Source organism: Lagenorhynchus albirostris, chromosome 14, assembly GCF_949774975.1.
Source record: "Lagenorhynchus albirostris chromosome 14, mLagAlb1.1, whole genome shotgun sequence".
NCBI lineage: Eukaryota > Metazoa > Chordata > Mammalia > Artiodactyla > Delphinidae > Lagenorhynchus > Lagenorhynchus albirostris.
This window is the reverse complement of record NC_083108.1, coordinates 19693736-19715672: the sequence shown is the minus strand read 5'-3', so window position 1 is coordinate 19715672 and position 21937 is coordinate 19693736. Positions and strand designations below refer to the sequence as shown.

At 36.6% G+C, this 21937-nt stretch overlaps 1 protein-coding gene across 1 annotated transcript; it reads right to left on the bottom strand.

Moving 5' to 3' along the window:
• Nucleotides 1-836: 836 nt before the first annotated feature.
• STARD6 (StAR related lipid transfer domain containing 6) lies at nucleotides 837-21528 on the bottom strand. Its single transcript, XM_060120742.1, is given in 7 exon segments — nucleotides 837-907; nucleotides 909-1040; nucleotides 5189-5282; nucleotides 7625-7742; nucleotides 10842-10968; nucleotides 21202-21280; nucleotides 21435-21528. Coding segments are annotated over 7 exon segments (711 nt in total). The 3' UTR covers nucleotides 837-840.
• Nucleotides 21529-21937: the final 409 nt, after the last annotated feature.

The window sequence follows — 21937 nt, the reverse complement described above, 5'->3', positions numbered from 1 at the left end:
TTTGCCCACACGGTGGGGTAGGTGCAGCTTTTCGGTTGATGTTTGGCTGGTGTTCTGCGGGGCCACCCTTTTGTTTGCGGGCACTCCTATGGCGAGGAGGAGAAGGCTTTTTCCTAAAGCCTCCCCCCTCTCTTTTTTCTTCTTTCCTGTCAGCAGTTCCAGGTTGGAGGCTTCGGCAGCGCCCTGTCTGGAATATATGGATGGCAATAAGGAAACCCAGAGAACTCGCGGCTAAAACATTCCTCAAGTCTCCAGGTCCTTGGCCAGTTCACCTTCTTCTTGCCACCTATGCTGGAGTCTTCCTATGCTTGTCTGTTGTGGTAAGTGCAGGTCTTCTAGTTTTACGAGGAAGGACTTGGGAGGAACGGGCTACTACATTCTGGCCAGACCAAAAATTGACTCATGATTCAGCTGCAGATTCCAGATATCAGTTGTCAAACATTCTAGTGGAATTCTTTTCAATTTTTATGTTCATGCTTCCTACAGTTATCAATTTAAGCAGTAAGTGAAAGAAAAACAATTTAAAATATATTTTAATCTTTAATTAATGCTGACCTCTGCCTGTATATGCTTTCTTATTGATGTTTTCTTGCAGGGCATTTTCCAGGGGAAAAAAGCAAAAGATAAAAGTGCATTAAGAACACTTGTTGTTTAACATTATTCTTACATGAGATTAAAAACTATATTTAATGCTTCTCTTGTACAACTATGAGCTCTTATTTTCACAAAGTACCTTCAGTAGTTTGTTCAAGAATACAGTTTAGAATACTGTAACAGTATTTATGCATATTGACTTAGAAGTAAAAGGCAGTTAACTGCCACGCATGATTTTAAATGGCCTCATTTCTCCTTTAGGAATGACGAATGCCCATCATGATGACATCCACGTCCTGATGGAATTTTGTGTCTTTACTCCATCCTTTACATTGAGGAGGAAGCTTACTAAATTGGAAGGCATGGTTGCTTCAATTATTGATGGGGCCAATTTTCCTCTCATTTCTGTCTGGACAAACATCACTAGTTTGGAATATGCTGGGTTCCTGTAAACAAAGGAAGAGTTAAAAAATATAAAGAATTTTTAAGTTTATCTATGGAGTGTACAGGTTGACAAGGAGCAGGAAGCTTGTCTTATTCGCCAGTGATTGACCACATAGCGCTTATGACAGTGTAAACAGCCACTGAAGGAAGGAAGGACAAAATGTAGAGTGAGTTGCACACTCATAAATAACTATTTTACATAAAAATATTAAGTAGTCAGACTATATCTTAAAGTCTTCAGTTTTAGTTATTTCCTTTTTGTCATTTTATTGACTTTTTAAAATTATAAAAGTAATATATGCTTATGAAAATTTAAACTGTAGAGCATTTTCACAATTCCCCCTCACTCTGTTCACCAGAGATAATCACTATTTATAACTTTGACTGTAGCTTTTCAGGTTATCGTCTATGGATATACAAAGATAGCATGTATGTACATATATGTATATGTACCCCACATATATGCACATGTACATTCTTGGTTTTACAAAAATGAGACATATTTATTTTTCTGGAACTAGTTTCATTTTCCTCTTAGTATGATATCATGCACCTCTTTCTGTGTCAATCTATATAGATCAGCTTAATTGTTTTTCATGATTGCACATGGTATTTCATACTCTATTAACCAGTCATCTATTGACCGTCATGGGGTTGTTTCTCACTTTTGCCACTGTAAATAAAGCTGCAATAGGGCTTCCCTGGTGGCGCAGTGATTGAGAATCCGCCTGCCGATTCAGGGGACACGGGTTCGTGCCCCGGTCCGGGAGGATCCCGCATGCCGCAGAGCGGCTGGGCCCGTGAGCCATGGCCGCTGAGCCTGCGCATCCGGAGCCTGTGCTTCGCAACCGGAGAGGCCGCAACAGTGAGAGGCCCGTGTACTGCAAAAATAAATAAATAAATAAATAAATAAAGCTGCAATAAAGCATCTTGTAATGTATCCATTTGCACTTCTATAAATACTTACATTGAGTTTCTAGGGTCAAAGTTTTTGTGCATTTAACATTTTGAAATGTTATCTCCAAATTGCCTTCCAAGAAGACTGTAGTATTTTACATTCTAACCCAGTGATCTTCAAACTAGAGTATATGAAGACTTGGCAAGGGGTATGAGAGACTGATTAACATTTAAGGGAATAAATTTTCAAATCTCTAACTTCCATGTAACTTTTCCTTAAACTGATCTGAGAATACGTCTCTGATGGAGATGCTGGCTTTTCTCTTGCCACCAGCCTGTTCACACCACCCTTCTATTGCTTTACAGAACCAAGGGATGCCTGTCATTCCCCACTGAATAATACTGAATGGTACCAAGGTGCTTTACTCCGGCATATAAAAATCTTTGAGATGCTAAAGGGAAAATTCAATCTATTGGAAGTGAATTGAGAAAGTGAATGACAGATGACTGGGTAATAAAACCTTACCAAGTCATGTCAATTCTTTGCTTTCAATAAAATGTAAGGATCTAATTGAGTTGTCACCTGATAGGTCGTTAAAAACAATTTTTGATTATAGGTCACTATGTAATTCACAGCACATAACTCAGAAGAATTTCAAGGGATTGAATGACAGTGCTAGGGTTGCACTCTCTCCATTTTAACTCACTCATTTATGTGAACAAAGTTTCCTATGCTTATTTTATAAAAATGCAAAGTAGAAGTAGACTTGATAGTCTCATTCTATTAGATGGGACACCTGGATCAGCATTTTTGTCCCATGTTTTTTACAGTTAAATTAGTGTAATTGATAGAAGCATGGACTCTGCATAGTTTGAAGCTGAGCTTTGCTATTACCTATGTGTAACCGTGAGAAAGTTACTTAATCTCTCTGGGCTTCCATTTTCTTTTCAACCGACTTCATGAGGTAATTGTGAGGATCAAATAATTGACTTATTTGGTATATGTAAATTGTTTGTAACAGTGTCTGGCACATAGTAAGTGCTAAGTTTTGCTAATAATATGTGTTTCCAATAACAATTTGCTTTTTTTTTTTTTTTTTGCGGTACGCGGGCCTCTCACTGTTGTGGCCTCTCCTGTTGCGGAGCACAGGCTCCAGACGCACAGGCTCAGCGGCCATGGCTCACGGGCCACTCTGCTGCATGTGGGATCTTCCCGGACCGGGGCACAAACCTGTGTCCCCTGCATTGGCAGGCGGACTCTCAACCACTGCGCCACCAGGGAAGCCCAACAATTTGCTTTTATATTGAACAACTATGTAATATATTTTTATTTTTATCAATGTGTAGTAATAACAATTTAAACCAGTATACATATATATATTTTAACATTTAGATACTTGGGGTCATAGAAAATAAAACAAATTTTAAAAATTAGGTACTTATTTTTGCTGAGGTATGATTGAAAATAGATAGATAGTGATTAATAAAAGAACCCGAAGCATAAGATATATTCTATTAGGGTAAAATTATGCAAGGGAAAAAGAGTAAAAATATGGGATCAAGGAGAAAAGAAAAGAAATGACACAAACTTTCTGACTGTTAAAGGTTATATGTATTTTGAAATTGATAATATAATGGTGGGTTTCAAGTTGTTATGGTATTTAGATTCCATTGGATGCACTTAGAAGGGTGATATAACCATTTTTTTTAAATGTCAGGATTTAGAGTATGCTGGACATTGCACCCTCTTAATATAATGCTATGAAAAATTTTAATATCAACTTAAAAATGTGCAAGGCAGTATACAGTTTTACAAAATTCTCTTGGGGGGTTTGAAGACCACTGCTCCAACAAACCGTGAGTGTCTATATTCTTACACCCTCTCTATGCAGAGTTTAGACTATTTTTACATTGTGTCAAATGGCTGGACTCACTAGCAGTTTGTATAGTCTTAAATCTCTATTTGAGTTTACTAGGGCTTTACACACTTAACCAAGCCTTTCCAACATTTACTGTAGAGTACCTTTACTACAGATACTATGTTTTATAAGTTTACTATAGGACTTGGGCTGCATGGAAAGAGAAGGTACAAAATTACTTTTTTGTCAGTACCCTTCTCCAGCAGGATGCTAGGCAGAGTTTCCACCCTAGGTGGGATATCTAAATCAGAGCTTTTGTCCTATGCTTTTTGCAGTAGAAAGGGAATGGTGACAAGGTGCAAGAACGGGACTTTGCCTGTGAAGCACACTTTAGGTTGTGTAGCTTCCCAACAAGAGTCCCCACCAGCAGCTGATGTACCTAGCTGATTTGGAGTAATAATCCTTCCCTGTTTTGTTCTTTCCTGCTGTGGAGAATAAAGTCCTGGCCATAGACACAAAACTGATGGATGGGCAGAAAGGCCATATCGTCATCAACATCATCATCTGCATCAATGATCCTGTCCATTAATGTAAATATTTGTGACTATCTTTTAGTTCTCTAATTCAGTAGAGAAAATATTAAGGAGTACGGGTCTAAATGTAATTTTATTTTGACTTCCTTCACAAAAATATTTTTCTCATATTGAGTGGTTTATATCTGACCACTATAAAGTTTTACACCTGTTTCTATGTGTCGACATCTTTTATTTAATATAAAATCATTTACCAAAAATTAAAATGTAACGAATTTGTAGAATGATATACATTGAATTAATATATAGGCATTTAAAGACTATGTGTATTGGATGTTACCATCTTATCCCTAGGCTGGCCACCTGTGGGCAGTGACTCTAATTTCTCCAGCTCTTCCCTTTCTGAATTTACCTACTGGATGTCTCATTCTGCAGGTATCTGTTCTCAGTAGGTAGTCCATTGGAAAGAATTTATTCAAGGTAAAGCATTCATTGCTGATAAACGTAACTGCATTATAATTCTAGAGAATTTATTTTTAATTTGCAAAAATTCCCTAATAATTCACAGAAGTGACTCTAATGGAGAAACATAAAACATCAGGTTAAGGTTAATAGGAGGGGGTGAGGATGTTTGTATGTATGTGACTAGTGCCAGAAACCTCAAATCATACTTTATAGGGAATTATCCATTCTGATTATACTTAAGACAAAAATACTTAAAAATTTATTTTAAAAATTGTATTTAGGGGCAATTTTTTTCCCAACAGAATATACCAGAACATATTTCTGGTGAGTTAGTTAACAAATTACAAATTGAACTAAAAAACTGTTAAAAAATAAATATATGGAAATAAGACTTACTCTTGCAGAGGTGAACACATATAGCCACAAGCATGGTTATAACCACGGATATAATTTGAAGATGGAGGATATGCTGGAAAATCCACACTAGTAGCTAAGTGATTAAAAAAAATTAAAATGAAACTTATTCCACAAAGATGAAAAATTCTGTTTCCAGTAGCATATTTTAAAAAATGTATGACATAGCACTTGATTTAACTTAGTTATTATCAGCAGTGACATTAGTTTTATACATATGTATGTATGTTTGCACATTTGAATGTGTACACAGGCCAAAAATGAAAGAATATCAGTATGATCACTATTGTCCTCTCACACTTTTTCATGCAGAACTTCGAAAGATGCTGTTATCTTTCACGTACAGGAAAAACTGTTAAAAGTATTGTTCAATTACTTTCTGAGATTTGAAGCAGAAATCACAAAGAAAGAGACTATTCTATTAGGATAGTGGGTTTATAGATGTTTTGGTTTATAAATTTTTAAAATAAAATATTTGATGTAGTTATTTGGTCTGTCAATACAAGTAGTTTAAATGCCCCTTTCTGCCAATTCCCTGTAGCTAACTTCAATATATAATTAAAAATCAGTAGATTTTGTTTTAGGAATTATGCAGCATAACTGCATATTGTATGTGAAGTTAGAAGGGAGGTCATCTGATCATGATTATGTTTATGATAATTATATATACTCTTCCAAATATATTTGTTTACTCTGTGCAACTGTTTATTCTGTGCAACAGAATATATTTGTTTATTCTGTGCAACTGAATCCTGCTTTTGTCAGAATTTTCCTATGTGATTTTAACATAAGCAATCACTTCTGTAGAAATATAATGTTAAGCGCTAGCTTAGGACTAGCTTAGGAGACAAATGTGGTGGAATCAATTTCCCATTTTCATGACCTGTTTCATCATCTTAACAGAGCCAATTATGTTGGCAAAATGGTACTGCCAGAAGTGATATTAACAATTTTTTCACTGTTTAAAATATGGAGATTATATTTGTCTTTATTTTTTAAAATTTTGTTATATTCCACAAACAAGTATGGGTCTTTTGTAAGGCACACAGTATGGTAGTTAGTACAGATTTTGGAAAATCAGAAAGACTTGAGCTGCTTATTAGCTATGTAACTTGATTTCTGTGAACTTCGGTTTCCTCATTGGTGAGAAAATGCATGCAAAATATTTAGCTCAAAGCAAGATACACAGTAAGCTAGACAACAACAGAAACATTAAGAAGAAAACTATCAGTAATCATCAAAAACTCATTCAAAGAAAATCACTTAAAGCAAATTCAGTAGTGATCACTGAATGACTGATTATAACTATTTATTGATTTTATCTTCCATACTTATTTTTTACCTTCCCTCTGACCACTAAAAATGAGATACAAATTGAATGCTTTCAAAATATAGATAATAACAGATCTATGACTCAAATGGACAGTATTTTGTGTTATAGGCAGTGAATAAATTTTTATGTGCCCTCATTTAAAAATGAGACGACTAAATGACAACTGTATGAAACTATACGAGACGAATATGTGAAAGTGATGAACAGCAGTCCCCAGTGGTATGGGCAAGAGAGCTAACTGTACACATGAGTGCTATCAGCAGAGCAATGACTCAGTCCTGGACTCAGAAACTTAAGAGTCCTACAGATATATCAAAGTAACTGCAACCTTGTTCGAAAATAATAATTAACAACACTGAACTGTCCCTCCCCAAGTAGTTTACAGTAGGGGAAACTATTCACATAGGAATAGTGAGATTAAATTGAATTACAGGGGAAAAAAAGGCTCTAGGTCATTGTCCTACCAAAGTCCCTTCACCATGATTTATCTTGAGTTCTTGGAGTCCAAAGATCTTTGGGGTGTGAACTGGTATGTTTTAAGTGAATAATGCAAATTAGGAAGTGGTTATGTATTTGTATTTTACAGAGTGACACATTTTTTTTGGCGGGGGGTGGATAAGGGTATGTCAAAACCTCCAGTTTTTAAAAGAAATATAAGCACATTTATGAAAACACCTATCTATTGAAATTTTCTTCATGAGCTTTTTCAGTTTCTAGATATACCCATTCTATGTAATTTAAATACAAAAGTATATATCCAAAGATCAATTTTGTTTCTTAGTAGTTTTATAATGTATGCTGTGACGTTTTAGCCTGCAAGTATCTATCTACACTGAGCGCTGCAGGGTATATGCTGCAAAAAGGCCAGGAGATGCCATAATCATTGACTATGATATAAATGGCACCTCTAGAATTAGGTAAAACTTCAGGCTTATCTATATTAACATGCATTTATTGGCCTCACTAAGTAAATACAAAAATAATTAATTGAAAATATTGTTTCTTTCAAACTGTGAGTTAAAAGTAAAAAAATTTATTAAGGACTCACAGTAATTCCAAAGTGTGGGCAAAATGTTTCAACTTACAACTGATAATATCGATATTCCCTTCGCAGTGCTTCAAATACACTAAGTCGATAAAGTCTCGGGGGGATATTGAGCCCATGGCAAAACTTTGTGTAATGGTATGACATATGACTGTGTCCTGAAACAAACTGCATAAGGCTGGACTGTATTTGGAAAAAGCAGGGCTTTGAGGTTTTAAGAATTTATCACCGAGTCAACTTGCATTTTCAGTGTTAAAGAAACATTAGATGTATAATTATAAGTGCAAGGCAACAAAAGCAAAAATAAACGAGTGGGACTACATCAAACTAAAATGCTTCTAAACAGAAAAGGAAACTATCAACAAAATGAAAAGGTGACCTACAGAATGGGAGAAAATATTTGCAAATCATATATCTAACACGAGTTAATATAATCATAAGTGTGACAGAATCAGAAAGGAATCTTGATATTATCTAACCTTTGAATTTTTTGATGAAGAAATTGAAGCCTAACATTAAATTACATGTAGAACTAGAGATATGTATAGAACTAGAACCTGGATTTCCAGTACAATATTGTGTCTGCTACCCCACACTGACTAGGTAATATATTCTGAAAAATATATTGACTTAGCAGCTTGTGGTGTAAGGCCTAAAATTAAAGGCCAATATATGCACTGCTTTGACATCTGGTAAAACTGGGAGGGTGGTGAATGGCCTAACTGCAAGTTCCTCTCCCCACTCTGTTCCCACAGATAAGAACCCTTAGTCCAACAACCCTCCTTATCAGCAGGATCAGACACAATGCCTACTTATACCTGAGTAGTGCGTTTCAGTTCCCTGCTACCCTGCAGAATTATTCCAACAACCAATCAGATCCTCCTGCAGGAATCAGGGGTCACCTCAACCTCTTGATGCCACAAAGCCTGCCTTGCACAACCCCTAGTTATTCACTCTGTTCCTGAGTGCAGCTCCCACGCCACACTGCATGACATGGTGCATCCCTGAGAGTTTAGCTAAGCTACTCCATGTACTGCTGCCTCAGTATCCGCTTTGTTTGTCCGAGCAGCCTGCAGGGGCCTTAAACTAACACTAGTCCTCTCATGTAAGGACACCCCCAGATAACAGCCCTCAGAGTCACAAGCAAATGTAAGTTCCTGATATGACTTCCCCAACAGCGCTTCTGATCAACTGTCTCTCCCACTTCCCAGGGCCTTCCCCTTGTGAGCACCTTAGGTAAGATGCCCCCTGTGGAGCCTACCAAAACCCTGCTCTTTTTGGTTCCAATTGATCAATCTGGCCTTAGCCCAGGAACCCCAAAGCACTCCACCCACAGACACTAATAAAGGCATGTGCCTCAGGTCCTGCCTCTCTCTGTCTGCAGCCTGCCTTGACCTCCCCACATGGGGCCCTTAGGCGTGCTGTACACTTCCTCCTCGACCTGTGAGTAATAAACTTCTCTATTTCAATTTCTCTTGCGGTCATTTGTTGAACCTGGCTCACTATTGGCACCCTGTGCTCCACTAACAAATGTTAATTTAACAAAGTCTTAACGGTCCTTCCTGGGCTGTGATTAAGGATTAACAAAGTGCTGTGGATCTCATTTGTCTAGTGCTGGTGTCATGTGTTTGACCACCACCATAACCCTAGAGCAGGAATCCCTTCCTCACCAATGGGGTGAATGAGTCAATTAAAATGCACCCCTGGAAGTGAATGCTACAAACATTCACTGCAAGGCAGACTAATTCTTCTCACAGTATAATGTGATTCAGAGATACTGTGGTATACTGGAAAAGGCATCAAATTTGGAATGAGGAGATCAGGTATAAGTCCTGGTTATACCATACATTGGCTGTGGTGACCCTGGGCAAATCACAAAATTCCTCTATGTTTTCAAGTTTTTTGATGCCAAACCTAGTATACTTTCCATTATTACAGCTGACTTGCAGCAACAGCAGAAATATCTGAAATGCTAATGAAACTGTATAATTAGTATCATACAATCATGAATGAAACAGTCCAATTGTTTGGATTTTCATTTGTGATGGGCCATGTTCAAATCCCAAGAAGGTCACGGACAGGCGTTCTTTGTGGATAAGAACTTCAAGGCCTCTCTACAAGATGAAACTGCTTTACCTTTCTGGGCTTTTCTACAATCTCACCCCCATCCCAGATTTCAAAATCAGTTTAATAAAAGGCGGTAAAGTTAACCTACAGAGTTCTAAATAAATGATAAGGTGATGGCAGATATGTGGGCCATTTGTTTTGATGAGTGAAATACGGCTTGGAGACTCTAAGAACCAAAGACTCAGTGATGTGGAATTTTACCAATGCAACTGTTTAAGTTTGCGTTACTCCAACAGTCACATTTACCAGCTCCTTCTAATAAAGTTATTATTAGCCAAACAGTAGGACTCAATTTTTAAAAGCCGCTTATGAGGTATAATTTACATACCGTGAAGTCTATCAGTCTTAATAAGTGTCAGACCTATACTGTGCTGTACCAGAGTTCAGAATCCCTCACCCCACTCCTGTCTTCTTCCTGTTCCTCCTTCTTTCTACCAGCTAACAGTCTTTCTCATTTCATTCATGTTTTTCTCCTCCTGAGCTTTCACTCTACCCTCACCTCACCCTGATCTTCTCTCCCCTTTTAAGCCCTATTTGCCTCTTGCATTCTGTCTTTCTTTCTCTCACCTCTATGACTTTAGATTTCTAGTCCATTACCTATATTTTTCTTTTCTGTTTTTATTCTCCCTCTTCATTTCTGAGATAATGTATTTGAAAGTGTTTCTAAAACCACAATGTTATTTCACACTTACTCTTTAAAAAAGTCACATGCTTTTTGTTCTTAAGTCCTTACAGTAAGTGTCTACGATGTTCCTGTTATCTAGTGTATTATGACTAAGATAAATCTACTGACTTCCCATCAACAAGGCATGCTTAATCTTTTTATTCCACCTAATGGAGGAGGTGAATCCATGAGTTCAGTCCCCTCAGTAACCGAAGGCACACATCTGCAGGAGAGCTGACCACGTTCAGAATGTGGTATTCATTTAAAACAGAATAAAGGTAATTGGAATTGAACTCTTGACTAATAAAGAAGGAAGTTTTAAGCTTTTTATAAAAATTTCAACTTGGTTTGAACCTATAAAATACAAAGTGTCCACATAATACAGATTTAATAAACTCAAATCACTAAGATAGAAAACTAAAAGTGTACTCATACAGTGAAAGTCCGATATTAAACAGTAAATTACCGAATCAATTTTTTGTACCATGCTGTACATTTTCAATGATTTGTCCCATGTGACCCTGTTTTCAGGTTTGTAGAGGAAATCAGATAGTTTAGATGTTGATTCTGGAATTATTCCTTCAACACGATATCTATAGTTAACAAAATAAAGAAAATTCAAAATTTAATAAGTTTAGTCTAAGTTGAAAATATAATGCTATCACAGTATAAAGCACACTAACTTAGCAAATAATGTAAAGAAAACTTGAAGGTAATATCAGCAATTTAAAACACTAATATTCAGGCTTCCCTGGTGGCGCAATGGTTGAGAGTCCGCCTGCCGATGCAGGGGACACGGGTTCGTGCCCCGGTCCGGAAAGATCCCACATGCCACAGAGCGGCTGGGCCCGTGAGCCATGGCCGCTGAGCCTGCACATCCGGGGCCTGTGCTCTGAAACGGGAGAGGCCACAACAGTGAGAGGCCCGCGTACCGCAAAAAAAAAAAAAAAAATACTAATATTCAATTGGAAGTAGCCAGTTTATAAAAATATGCACTGTAATAATTAATATAAATTATTTTTCTACATTTTTCTACAAATTTTGTTTATAATGTTTCTATAGTTGTCTTTTTAAAGGGGCTACTTTCATTTAGAATTTTTCTAAACTCTTTCTCATAAACATTTACCTACTGTATTTATCATAAGCCAACAGTAATTGATGAGAAGTTTGTGTGGTTGTGCAATATCTTGTGGCCTTAATTCTTAATTGAAGGATGTAATATGGTCTAAAGCAGTAGTCAGCAAACTTTTCAGTAAAGGGCCAGATGGTAAATAATTTAGGCTTTGCAAGCTTCATGTTCTATATTGCAACTATTCAACTTTGCTAGTGTATCAGTGAAGCAGCCATAGACAATATATAATGGGCGCTCTTGTGTTACAATTAAACTCCATTTATAGACATTGACTTCTGAATTTCATTTATTTTTCACATGTCAAGATTTGGAGAAGTAACTAAGCTTTATGTTAATCCATCAATAGAATTGGGTTGGGCTATCACAACCAATGAAGTTAGGACAATGTGAGAAAACTGGATTAAAACCCACAATTTAGCAGTAGGTTGTTAAATGAAAATGAAATCTGAATAATATTGGCCATACTTTCTCTCTCTGTTAATCATTCTTTCTAAACTAAGGAGATAGGTTTAGGTAAAATCAAAATTTTAAACCTCTAAAAAGTTAAAATTTTTGGAGGAAGTGAGGTAAAAACTAAATGCTATTATTACAGAAAATAGTTGTTATATTTATGAAGAGTTCTTCCTCTGAACCTTGTTTTTATGATTTGGTAAACAAGTAAGTCATTAGACTATTTTTTTGTATGTTAGTCTCTCTTTAAAAGCTCAACTGGTCCCTAGTTTTCTCTGTGAGATATCCTAAAATTTTCTTAGTATGTAAGGTTTCCTTCCTTCAGATCTACAAAGTTTTTAAGAGCTTATTATTAAACTCTATAGAAGACAGTGGCAAAACAACCTGAATAATTATCAAGTCCTCTGAAAAAGAAGGCAGATATAAAACAGTTAAAATTTAAGCACAAAACTATTGTTAAGGGGTTTGTATATACCTCCCTAGATTGCTTTTTTTTATTAATCTGTTCTCTAATTATATTGTAAATTTTGAGGATAAAGAGTTTTTGACCTTTTTGTATTTCTAACTAACATCGAATTAGGTATCTTTTATTAAGCACTTACTATATATTTACTGATAATGACTACCCTTAATCTTTTAATAGTATTCTTTTATTGACTGAGTGATCAAACATTTACTATTTATTATGTTGATGCTTGAACAACATGAAAGTTAGCAGTACTGAGCCTCATGCAGTCAAAAATCCGTGTATAACTTTAGAGTCGGATCTATGTGTCTGTGGTTCCTCCATATCCACAGTTCCACATCCAAAGATTCAATCAACTGCAGACCCTGCGGTACTGTAATATGTATTTATCAAGAAAAAATCCACGAAGCTAAAACCCGTGTTGTTTAAGGGTTAACTATATATATACTTCAGCCTAGCAGAGAGTCAGACATATAATCAAAAAATTATTGTATGGTTTGATAAGTGTTGAAGAGACAGAAAGCAAAAAAAAAAAAAAAAAATCAAGGTAAGAAGGGGAATAATGTGCTGAAGCTCTTTTTGGAAGGTTTGCCCAAACCCTTTCATAGTTATTCACGATAAAATTAGGGATGGACAATATTGAAATGGAGGACATTTAGGCATCAGCTGCTTTGTTTCTTCTATTTTGGAGAGGAAGTTTCGATTTTTAACTTTAAGTAACAGTACACACATTACATATAATTTACAAAAGCATTTTGCTTTTTTCTTTCAAAACTTTGTTTTAAAATTTTATGCATATGGATAGCTATCCTTCTTGTATAATATTTTTAATGTTTAGTATAGAAGTTCTCTATATTTTTAATTAAAATCCTTTATTAATTATGTATATTGCAAATATTGTATCTCTGGCTACAGCCTACCTTTTCACTTATTTCTTTTGGTACAGAAGTGTTTCACTTTACCATAGTCAAATTGACCAATATTTTCCATTATGGTTTGTGCTTTTTTATGTCTTCTACAAGATATCCTTCCCTACTTCAAGATCATTAAGCTACTTTCATACATTTTCTTCTACAATTTTATAGTTTGTATTCATATTTAGGACTTTAATCTACCTGGAATGGATATTTGTGTATAGTGTGAGGTCAGCATCTAATTTTACTTTTTACATATAAATAATCACTTATGTTAGCACAACTGATTATAAATAGTTCATCCTTTTCCATGTTTTTGTAATGCCTTATCTGTTACATATCAAGTCTCCACACATGTGCAGGGCCTGATCATACCCATATATTATTGCAGAGCCTCCCTGACATTTGAAAGAAGCTCCCTAAAAGAGACAGGAACTTATTAAAAACTCTCTTGATTGAAGTTGGCTTGTAATAATTCTAATAATACTTTACACCTGTATCTGCATAGTTCTTTACACTGAGATACTTAATATTTGATTTTGCTGATGTTTCATAGTTGCTAGTACACACAGGCAATAAAGTTAAAATGTTAGGAGAGTAGCATATAGAGTCAGCCCACCTGTTTTCAAATTCTAGCTCTTACCAGTTATCTGACCTTAGGCAGGTTACTTATTCGAAGTCTTGGGTTTCTCATATGTAGAGAGAGTAATATTTACCTCATAGGGCTGTCATGAGGACTGAATAAATTAATATATTTACAGGGTAGTACATGGCATGTATTAACTGTTCAATACATGTTAGCCATTATTATTTCACATATATTGAGTCTTTTATGATAGTCATCCCACTCTGCCTTGTATTATAGGTATTTATGTACTTCTCTCTCTTACAAAGACTAAAAACTCCTTGAGGAGCAAATCTGCTGGATAAAATCATGAAAAATTAACTTTAAGAGGTTTTTTTTCTTGAGAATGTCAAGATTATAACCTTTACAAGTATATGCATTTTGTTTTGATCACCACTATACTACCAGCACCTAGAAAGTGATTAATGAATAACTGAATATAATGAATGAACAACATCATTTTAAATAAGTCTAGATAGCTTGCTGAACCTTGCCAACTCCTGGTTTAGACTGTCTACTCAATGGCTAATTGTTCATTTTCCAGTCATTTGTAAAGGTGAGAGAAGTTTGAGTTATTGGTATTATATGACTGCAATGCAAAAATTATTTATTTTGCTTCCTATAAGATTATGAAATATAATTAAAGTTGTGTCTTGGGTAGAGGGTAGGTTACTAGTTAAAAAGTACCTTACCTTGGCCTTCCCTGGTGGCACAGTGGTTAAGAATCCGCCTGCCAATGCAGGGAAGACAGGTTCAAGCCCGGGTCCGGGAAGATCCCACATGCCGTGGAGCAACTAAGCCCGTGCGCCACAACTACTGAGCCTGTGCTCTAGAGCCCGCGAGCCACAACTACTGAGCCTGCATGCCACAACTACTGAAGCCCGTGCGCCTAGAGCCCGTGCTCCACAACAAGAGAAGCCACTGCAATGAGAAGCCCACGCACCTCAACAAAGAGTAGCCCCCGCTCGCCGCAACTAGAGAAAGCCCGTGGGCAGCAAAGAAGACCCAACGCAGCCAAAAATAAACAAACCAAATTTTAAAAAATGAATAAAATCTATCTTTAAAAAAAAAATACCTTATCTTAATTCACTAGTTAGAGGTGTACTGGAGTTACTGGCTTTTAAAAAATATGTAAATATCATGCCTCTTTGAAAACATAAAACATCTCTATGTCTTGAATAATTCAATCTATCACTGAATGAGCAATTCAGTATCTACTGTGTTCAAGACTCTTCAGAGATATCAGTTTTGTCATATTTGAATCTAAGAACTATATTTTTATATCTATTCATCATTAAAATGATTGGTTCTTTGGATATTTTACTAAGATCTATAATAAAGCTTCATGCTTATTATGAATAAAGTGACCAAGTCAAATTAAAAATATTTTAATTATTCTCTCTTGTCTCTCACAGTTTCTGACAAGCTTTAGCTGGTATGTGGGATAATTGATACATGAAATTATGTTTCTTACAGATCATTAGTTCATGAAGCAATGAACACCTTTTAGTAAATGTGCATTTGTTTCAACATGCTAATTTGAGCATGCATCTCTAAATCATTTTATAGCCTTTTACGGCTTCTGTGAATGAGTACTGTTGAACAGTAAACTAGGAGGATAAGGGAGGAGAAAAACGGTGGAAAGTGCCTGTTTTTACATACTAGAAATTTAAACCTGGGGAAGCACCTGTAAGATGATAGGCTTTTTAGTGATCTTATTTTTGGCATTTCCTATGTGATAATTAGAGTTGGGAGTGGGACTTCCAGAGTGGCTATGTGAGGAGCTAAGGAAACCCTCTTCTACAGTCATTGAACTGGTGAACATTACTTTTAAAAACTACTTAAATTCCCTAGAAATTGACCTAACAGCACACAGGAAATGAAGAAACATTTATTCAAGAAAATCTACTAAATCTAGGTAGGAAAAGTCAGAGTCTGTAGCATCTGAGCCACGACCTCCTTCCAGCCACCCCCCTCCCTCTACGGTAGCTCTGCTCCAGCTGGGTGCAGACTAGAAGACAGGGGCTCCCTCTCCCCACGAGATCCAGGCTAGGGCTATGGTTTCATCCTGGGATCAGCAGGACACCGACATCTCTCATCACCGAAACTCTCAGCTCATGTTGTAGAAGCTCTATTCCCTGCATGCACTGCTCAGAAGACTAGGGTTTCCTGACACCCTGATCTCACTGGTAGAGTGAGGGCTTTGCCTAAGGAACAGTAGGCTGTGAATCCTGGGGCCTAAACTGCCCCTCACCCCTAGAATAACAGGAGCAAACTGAGAAAGTCATGGTACCATCCTTCCCCTATGCTACCCACTTGCTCATGGAGTAGAAGTGTTACTTGGCTTCAGTGTATTAGTGCATAGGTCCCTACTCAGAGCAATCAGAGTGAATGTTAGGCTGCCCTTAATCAGAATAATGAGAGTAGATATACGAGGTTGCCCACTCAGGAGAAATCAGAGTGGGTATACTAGGCTGCCCCTACTAAGGAACATTCAGAGTGATGTACCAGGCTGTCCCTAACCGAGAAGCAATGGGAGCTTTGTACTAGGCTGTCCTTACTCAGACAAATCACACTGGATATGCTAGGCTGCCCCTACTTAGGAGCAATCAGTCCAATATGTGGCTTCACTGACTTGCAAGCATTCCCCAAGCCATACACAGATTAAGTAGCGAAGGGCTGAAGTCTTACTGGTTCAAGAGACTTAAGCATAATCTCTGAGTCATCACTGACTGAGCAATAAGTTATTCTGACCACTTTAAAATAAAATCATACTCATCGCTGGTGGTTTGGAAGAATGTGTGCACCCCAAGGCTATGTCCTCTGGGGAATGACTGGTGACACAACTTCCAAGCTACCGGCCCCCTGGCTACATGCAAGGCAAAACCATAAAACTCTCTGAACTGTGAAAACAGGTTCCAAGCCACACACAGAATTGACAGTAAAGGGTAAACATCTTACTGCCTTTGGGTGCTAAGCACAACTTGTGACCAATAATGGCTTGTGTTAACCTAGGGATGACCTATAGGATGCCAGGCTGAAAGATAAAAACAAGGACAAAAATCAGGGCAGGTATATCTGAGGCTGCAGACTGGGGGGGGAACAGACTTCATGGAATTAGTCCAGACAAATCACTAAACAAATAAATGCCCAAGCAATAAGCAGCCCTGGGTGAGCGGGTGGGATCTGTATCCAGAGTTGCTATATTACCTAAAATGTTGTTTTCTTTTTTTTTAAGGATTAAAAAAAAAAATTGATTGATTGATTTTGGCCGAGCCATGCAGCATGCAGGATCTCAGTTCCCCGACCAGGGATCGAACCTGAGTCCTCGGCAGTGCAAGTGCAGAGTCCCAACCACTGGACCTCCAGGGAATTCCCTAAAATGTCCAGTTTTCAAGAAAACTGTGAGGCATGCATGCAGAGAAACATGGAAAGTGTGATCTATACACAGGGAAAACAACAGGCAATAGAAAGTATTTGTGGGATATATGGGTTAAATTTAAAAATGAAATTATTTAGCTTAGTGTGTGACATACAGTAGATTAATAGGGGAATTAATAGGGAACATAGGGGAATGTGTCAGCTGAACTGTGTGCTGTTAGGTCTGTATTTCATCTCTTGAGGGTAGAAAGGAAAAAAATTCCAACCAAAGAACTGGCCCCCTTCTCATGCATATAGGCAAGTGCTCAAAGCTAACCACAAAAGGAGCTTTTTGGGTGGGAAATTAATAAGAAAAGGTGAAAGTGCTGAGAAAATATCTTCAGGTTTTGTTGTTGTTGTTCTGTAGTTATAATGGAAACAAATATGTTTAAATGCTTTCTATTTGGCAGCCAATATAACATAACTAAAGTCCATAAATTCATTCAGGAAATATTTATTAAGTGTTTATATGACAGACACTGTTCTGGTGTTAAGGATACTACGATGAACAAGAGTTTATTCTAGTCTGCTTCTTGTTCAAGTTCCTATTCTCAAGTTTATATTCTAATAAGAGAGACATAATAAATAAGACAACAAATGAAGAAGATAAATTTCATCTAGTGATAGATGCTATGAAGAAGGTAACAGCAGAATAGGGTAGTAAACAGTGGTTTGGTGTATTTGAGAACTTTGACCAATTGGCCAGGAAGGTCACTCTGAAGAGAAGCAATGAAGCTGAGATCTTGAAAACAAAAATGACATCAGCCTTCATTTGGGTGAAGAGCACGCTAGGCAAGAAAAGAGCAACTACGAAGGCTCTGAGATGTGCGTTCGTGCCAACAGTAGTCCTACATGGCTGTAGCATAAGGAGAGCAAAGACGCAGTGGTAGGAGAGGCCAGAGAGGTAGGTGGGGGCCAGATAGTGCCTTGCAGAGCATTATAAAGCCTTTAGAAGAGTTTAGGCAGGGGAGCAACACTGAATTATATTTCAAAAATCTACTTTAACCATTGTGTGAATAATAGGATGTAGTTGAGTAAAGGTATATATGAGGAATCCACTAGGAAGTTACTGAAATAATCCATGAGATGTGAGAGAATGATAGTAGGGAGATAATGAAAAATAAATCACTTCTCTCTGTACATACCTAGTCAATTAGAGCTTCTATTAGAATCCAAATCTGAGATGAGTGACCCATTATCTATCTAGGTCAATGTTTTGCAAGCATGTTCTTGTTTGAAAACATTTGGAAGAGTCTGAATTACAGTTTGACAGATGTCTTTACTTTAGGACTTCTCCGAACCTTAGAGAAGAGAAGATAGTCTAGAGTGTTTTGAGAAACTTGACAATGCAACCCATTTTTCCCACAGGGCATTTTGAAGGATAATTTCTCCCAGACACTAGCTTGGCAAACCATATTAGACCATGCTACATAACCCCAAAGTGTGCAATGTTTACACTTGGTTGTCCAGTCTAAATTAACATGCATATGTTTCTTGCTTTGATTATTTATAACCCTATAAATAAAACTGTGAAGCTTGAAGTACTGGAAAATTTTAAGCTTCCCTAGCTTTTTCCCTTGATTTATTTGACGGCAATCCTACCTTCTTCTCATTCCAAGCTGGGGGAGGTAAACGTTTCGACTGAGGCAGACCAACCTGATCAACATGTTCAGATTGATTTCCTTTGGAAGAACCTAAATATCTGCCCCAGCTGATTTAGAATAATATAAATATTTTGAAAAATATTAACTGCTCCAGTCACACTCTCCTTCTGTACATAAACATGCTAAACTTAGAAGGATCAGTGGGCCGTGCTTGACAAAAGCAGCATGCAAAATTGAGATTCGTGTATCTTCTAGCAGTCTTAATTTTGAAGCTGTGCTTGATGTTTATTGGATGATAGTTCAACTGTAAAAAAAGAATTAAAAGAGAGTTTGCCAAAATCATCGTGTGATAGGCAGCCTCTAAAATGGCCCCCAGTGATCTCCACTTCTTGGTATTGACACACTTATGTAATCCCCTTCCCCTGAGTCAGGGTTGGATCTAGTGATTCACTTCTAATAAACTGAATACTGCCAAAATGATGGGGGGGTGGTCCCTTCCAAGATTAGGTTACAGAAAGACCCTGGCTCCTATCTTGTTTGCTCTTTCTTTGGCTCTTTCCTAAATCCCTCCCTCTGAGGGAGGCAAACTGGCATTTGTGAACAGCCCTATGGAGAGGCCCATACGTCAAGAACTGAGGAAGGCTTCCAGCCTAGAGCTGGCAAGTAGCTGAGGTCCCCAGTCTAACAAGCCCACGAAGAACTGACTGCCGGTGACTGTGTAAGTGAGCTTGGAAGCAGAGCTGCCTTCAGATGCGACCTAAGCCCCAGACCACACCGTGACTGCAGCCTTGTGAGAATCCTTGAGGCACAGGCACCAAGCTAAGCTACACCTGGATTCCTGATAGCATAAACCATGAGACAGTGTCTGTTAAATCACTAAGATTTGGGATAAGATATTACTGTGTATTAATTACTGTGTATTAATTACTGTGTATTAAGATATTACTGTGTATTAATAAATAAATTTATTATTAATAAATAAATAAATAAATAAAATTATTTATTTATACACAATATTTATACTGTGTATAAATAAATAAATTAATAAAGTATGCAGTGCATATAAATTTCTCTTAAAGCAAGTGCAAAAAGTTTCAACTTTTTTTGTCTGCGTAGTATGGCATGTAAGAGTACAATATCGTTGATGAAAAATTTGAATAAAGCTTTAAAACAGCCTTATTGAGGCTATTTTTTGAATGGCTCTAGGCATTGTGTAGAGCACCTTGTATAAAAGTACCCAGCAAGTATTTGTAGAATAAATACCTTCCAAGGTTTCTTTGAGGCATAGGTTGCTGTCCACACTTGGTCTGACCTGGAAGGCACCAAAAAACTACAACATCCAAAAGTTTATTCCCATAGTGTGCCTGGGCTTGACGTTACCCACTCCCTGCTCAATCTATTTTTTCAAGTGCCACTATTAGAATCATTAATTATTTAGATAACAAAGGTAGGGATTACCTTCCTGATAATTATTAAAATGAATAGGAGAAAGTATACCAGCTTTGTCCTACAGTAAAAAAATTGAAATGAAACACAAGATAGATAATTATAGTCAGATGAAAAAAAGAGCAATAAGCACAAAACAGAGTAGTGAAAAGAAGGAGTGGACCCCTACCCCTCAAAAATAAACTAAATAATATTTGGTTTTCTCAATAGCATATGATGATCTGATGGCATTAATGTGATATCACGAGCAACAAAGGAACAACTCTTAAAAAGAAGGTTAAAGATGTCAGCACAATTTCCCTTAGAGTACTTGTATCTGAAATAACAGGATCCTCAAAAATATCCTTAAAAGCAGCTTACAGAATAAATTATATATGTTAGCAAGAGGAATATATTGGGAAAATAAACTTTGTCTTTAAGTGGTTCATTTAATGGAAAGGTGAAGTTTTAAAAGACCACGAAATACTGTTAGAAAGAAAATATCAATCTAATTTTATAGTAATTATTTCTTGAAGTGGAAATTTCCTATCTTAGGGAATTATTCACTAGAAGTGATTTTCTTTTCTGATTGTCTTCCGATTTGGAAATTAGATGGTACATATTGCTCATTTTATTAATTTTACATTTCAAACAAGTGACTTTATAATTAATTTCTACTTCCTGTTCACTATCAAATAACGTTTTATAGCTAATGAAGTAGCATTGAACTCTAGATACATCAATGTCATTGAATTCAAAACAATGATTGTAAATAGGAGATTGTACTTACAGATTTCCATGGAATTTCTTAGAAGCCTTGCTGGAAACAGTTACCTTTTTCTCAAAGGGGAATAAAAATCCACAAATAAATTAACTGTCAGATACAGAAAAAATGAAAAACAAAAAATAAAGCAAAAGTAAAAACTTTTTTTTGGTTTGTAGAAGAAAATATTTTTAAAAATGTCTTTGCAATGAATTTTCTCATTAAAAAACAAACTCTTGAAACATATTTAACTTCTCTTCTTACTGAAGTCTTAACCACTTTCCAGCCTGATGTATCTTGATAGTAACCTAAAATTTCTTGAGCAGTTTATTGGGCAAGTGCCTTACAGTCCATCTACCTGCAAAGTTTTAAAAACAAATGACTGATGAGAATGTAATCATACAAAATTTTTTTAAATGCTGTGTTACATTTTAATACTATTTCTATGTCTGTCACATAGCAATGAACAATAACTACTTTTGGAATGCATGCATGCATGAATCTCTTCCTTTTTATTCATAGTCTTTCAAGTGAGAAAATGTGATATAGTAAAAAGAGCAGGCTTTGGCTTTGGAGTCAAAGAGACCTGGGTCAAATCCTGTCTCTGCCACAGACTAATTGTGAACCATGTTATTTCATATTTCTCTTTCCTCATTTTCTCAAGTTGTAAAGCTGGGACAATACCTAACCTGGTAGAACTGATATGAGGATTAAATGAAATAATGCACTTAAATGTCTTACCCCTTTGCCTGGCACATAATAG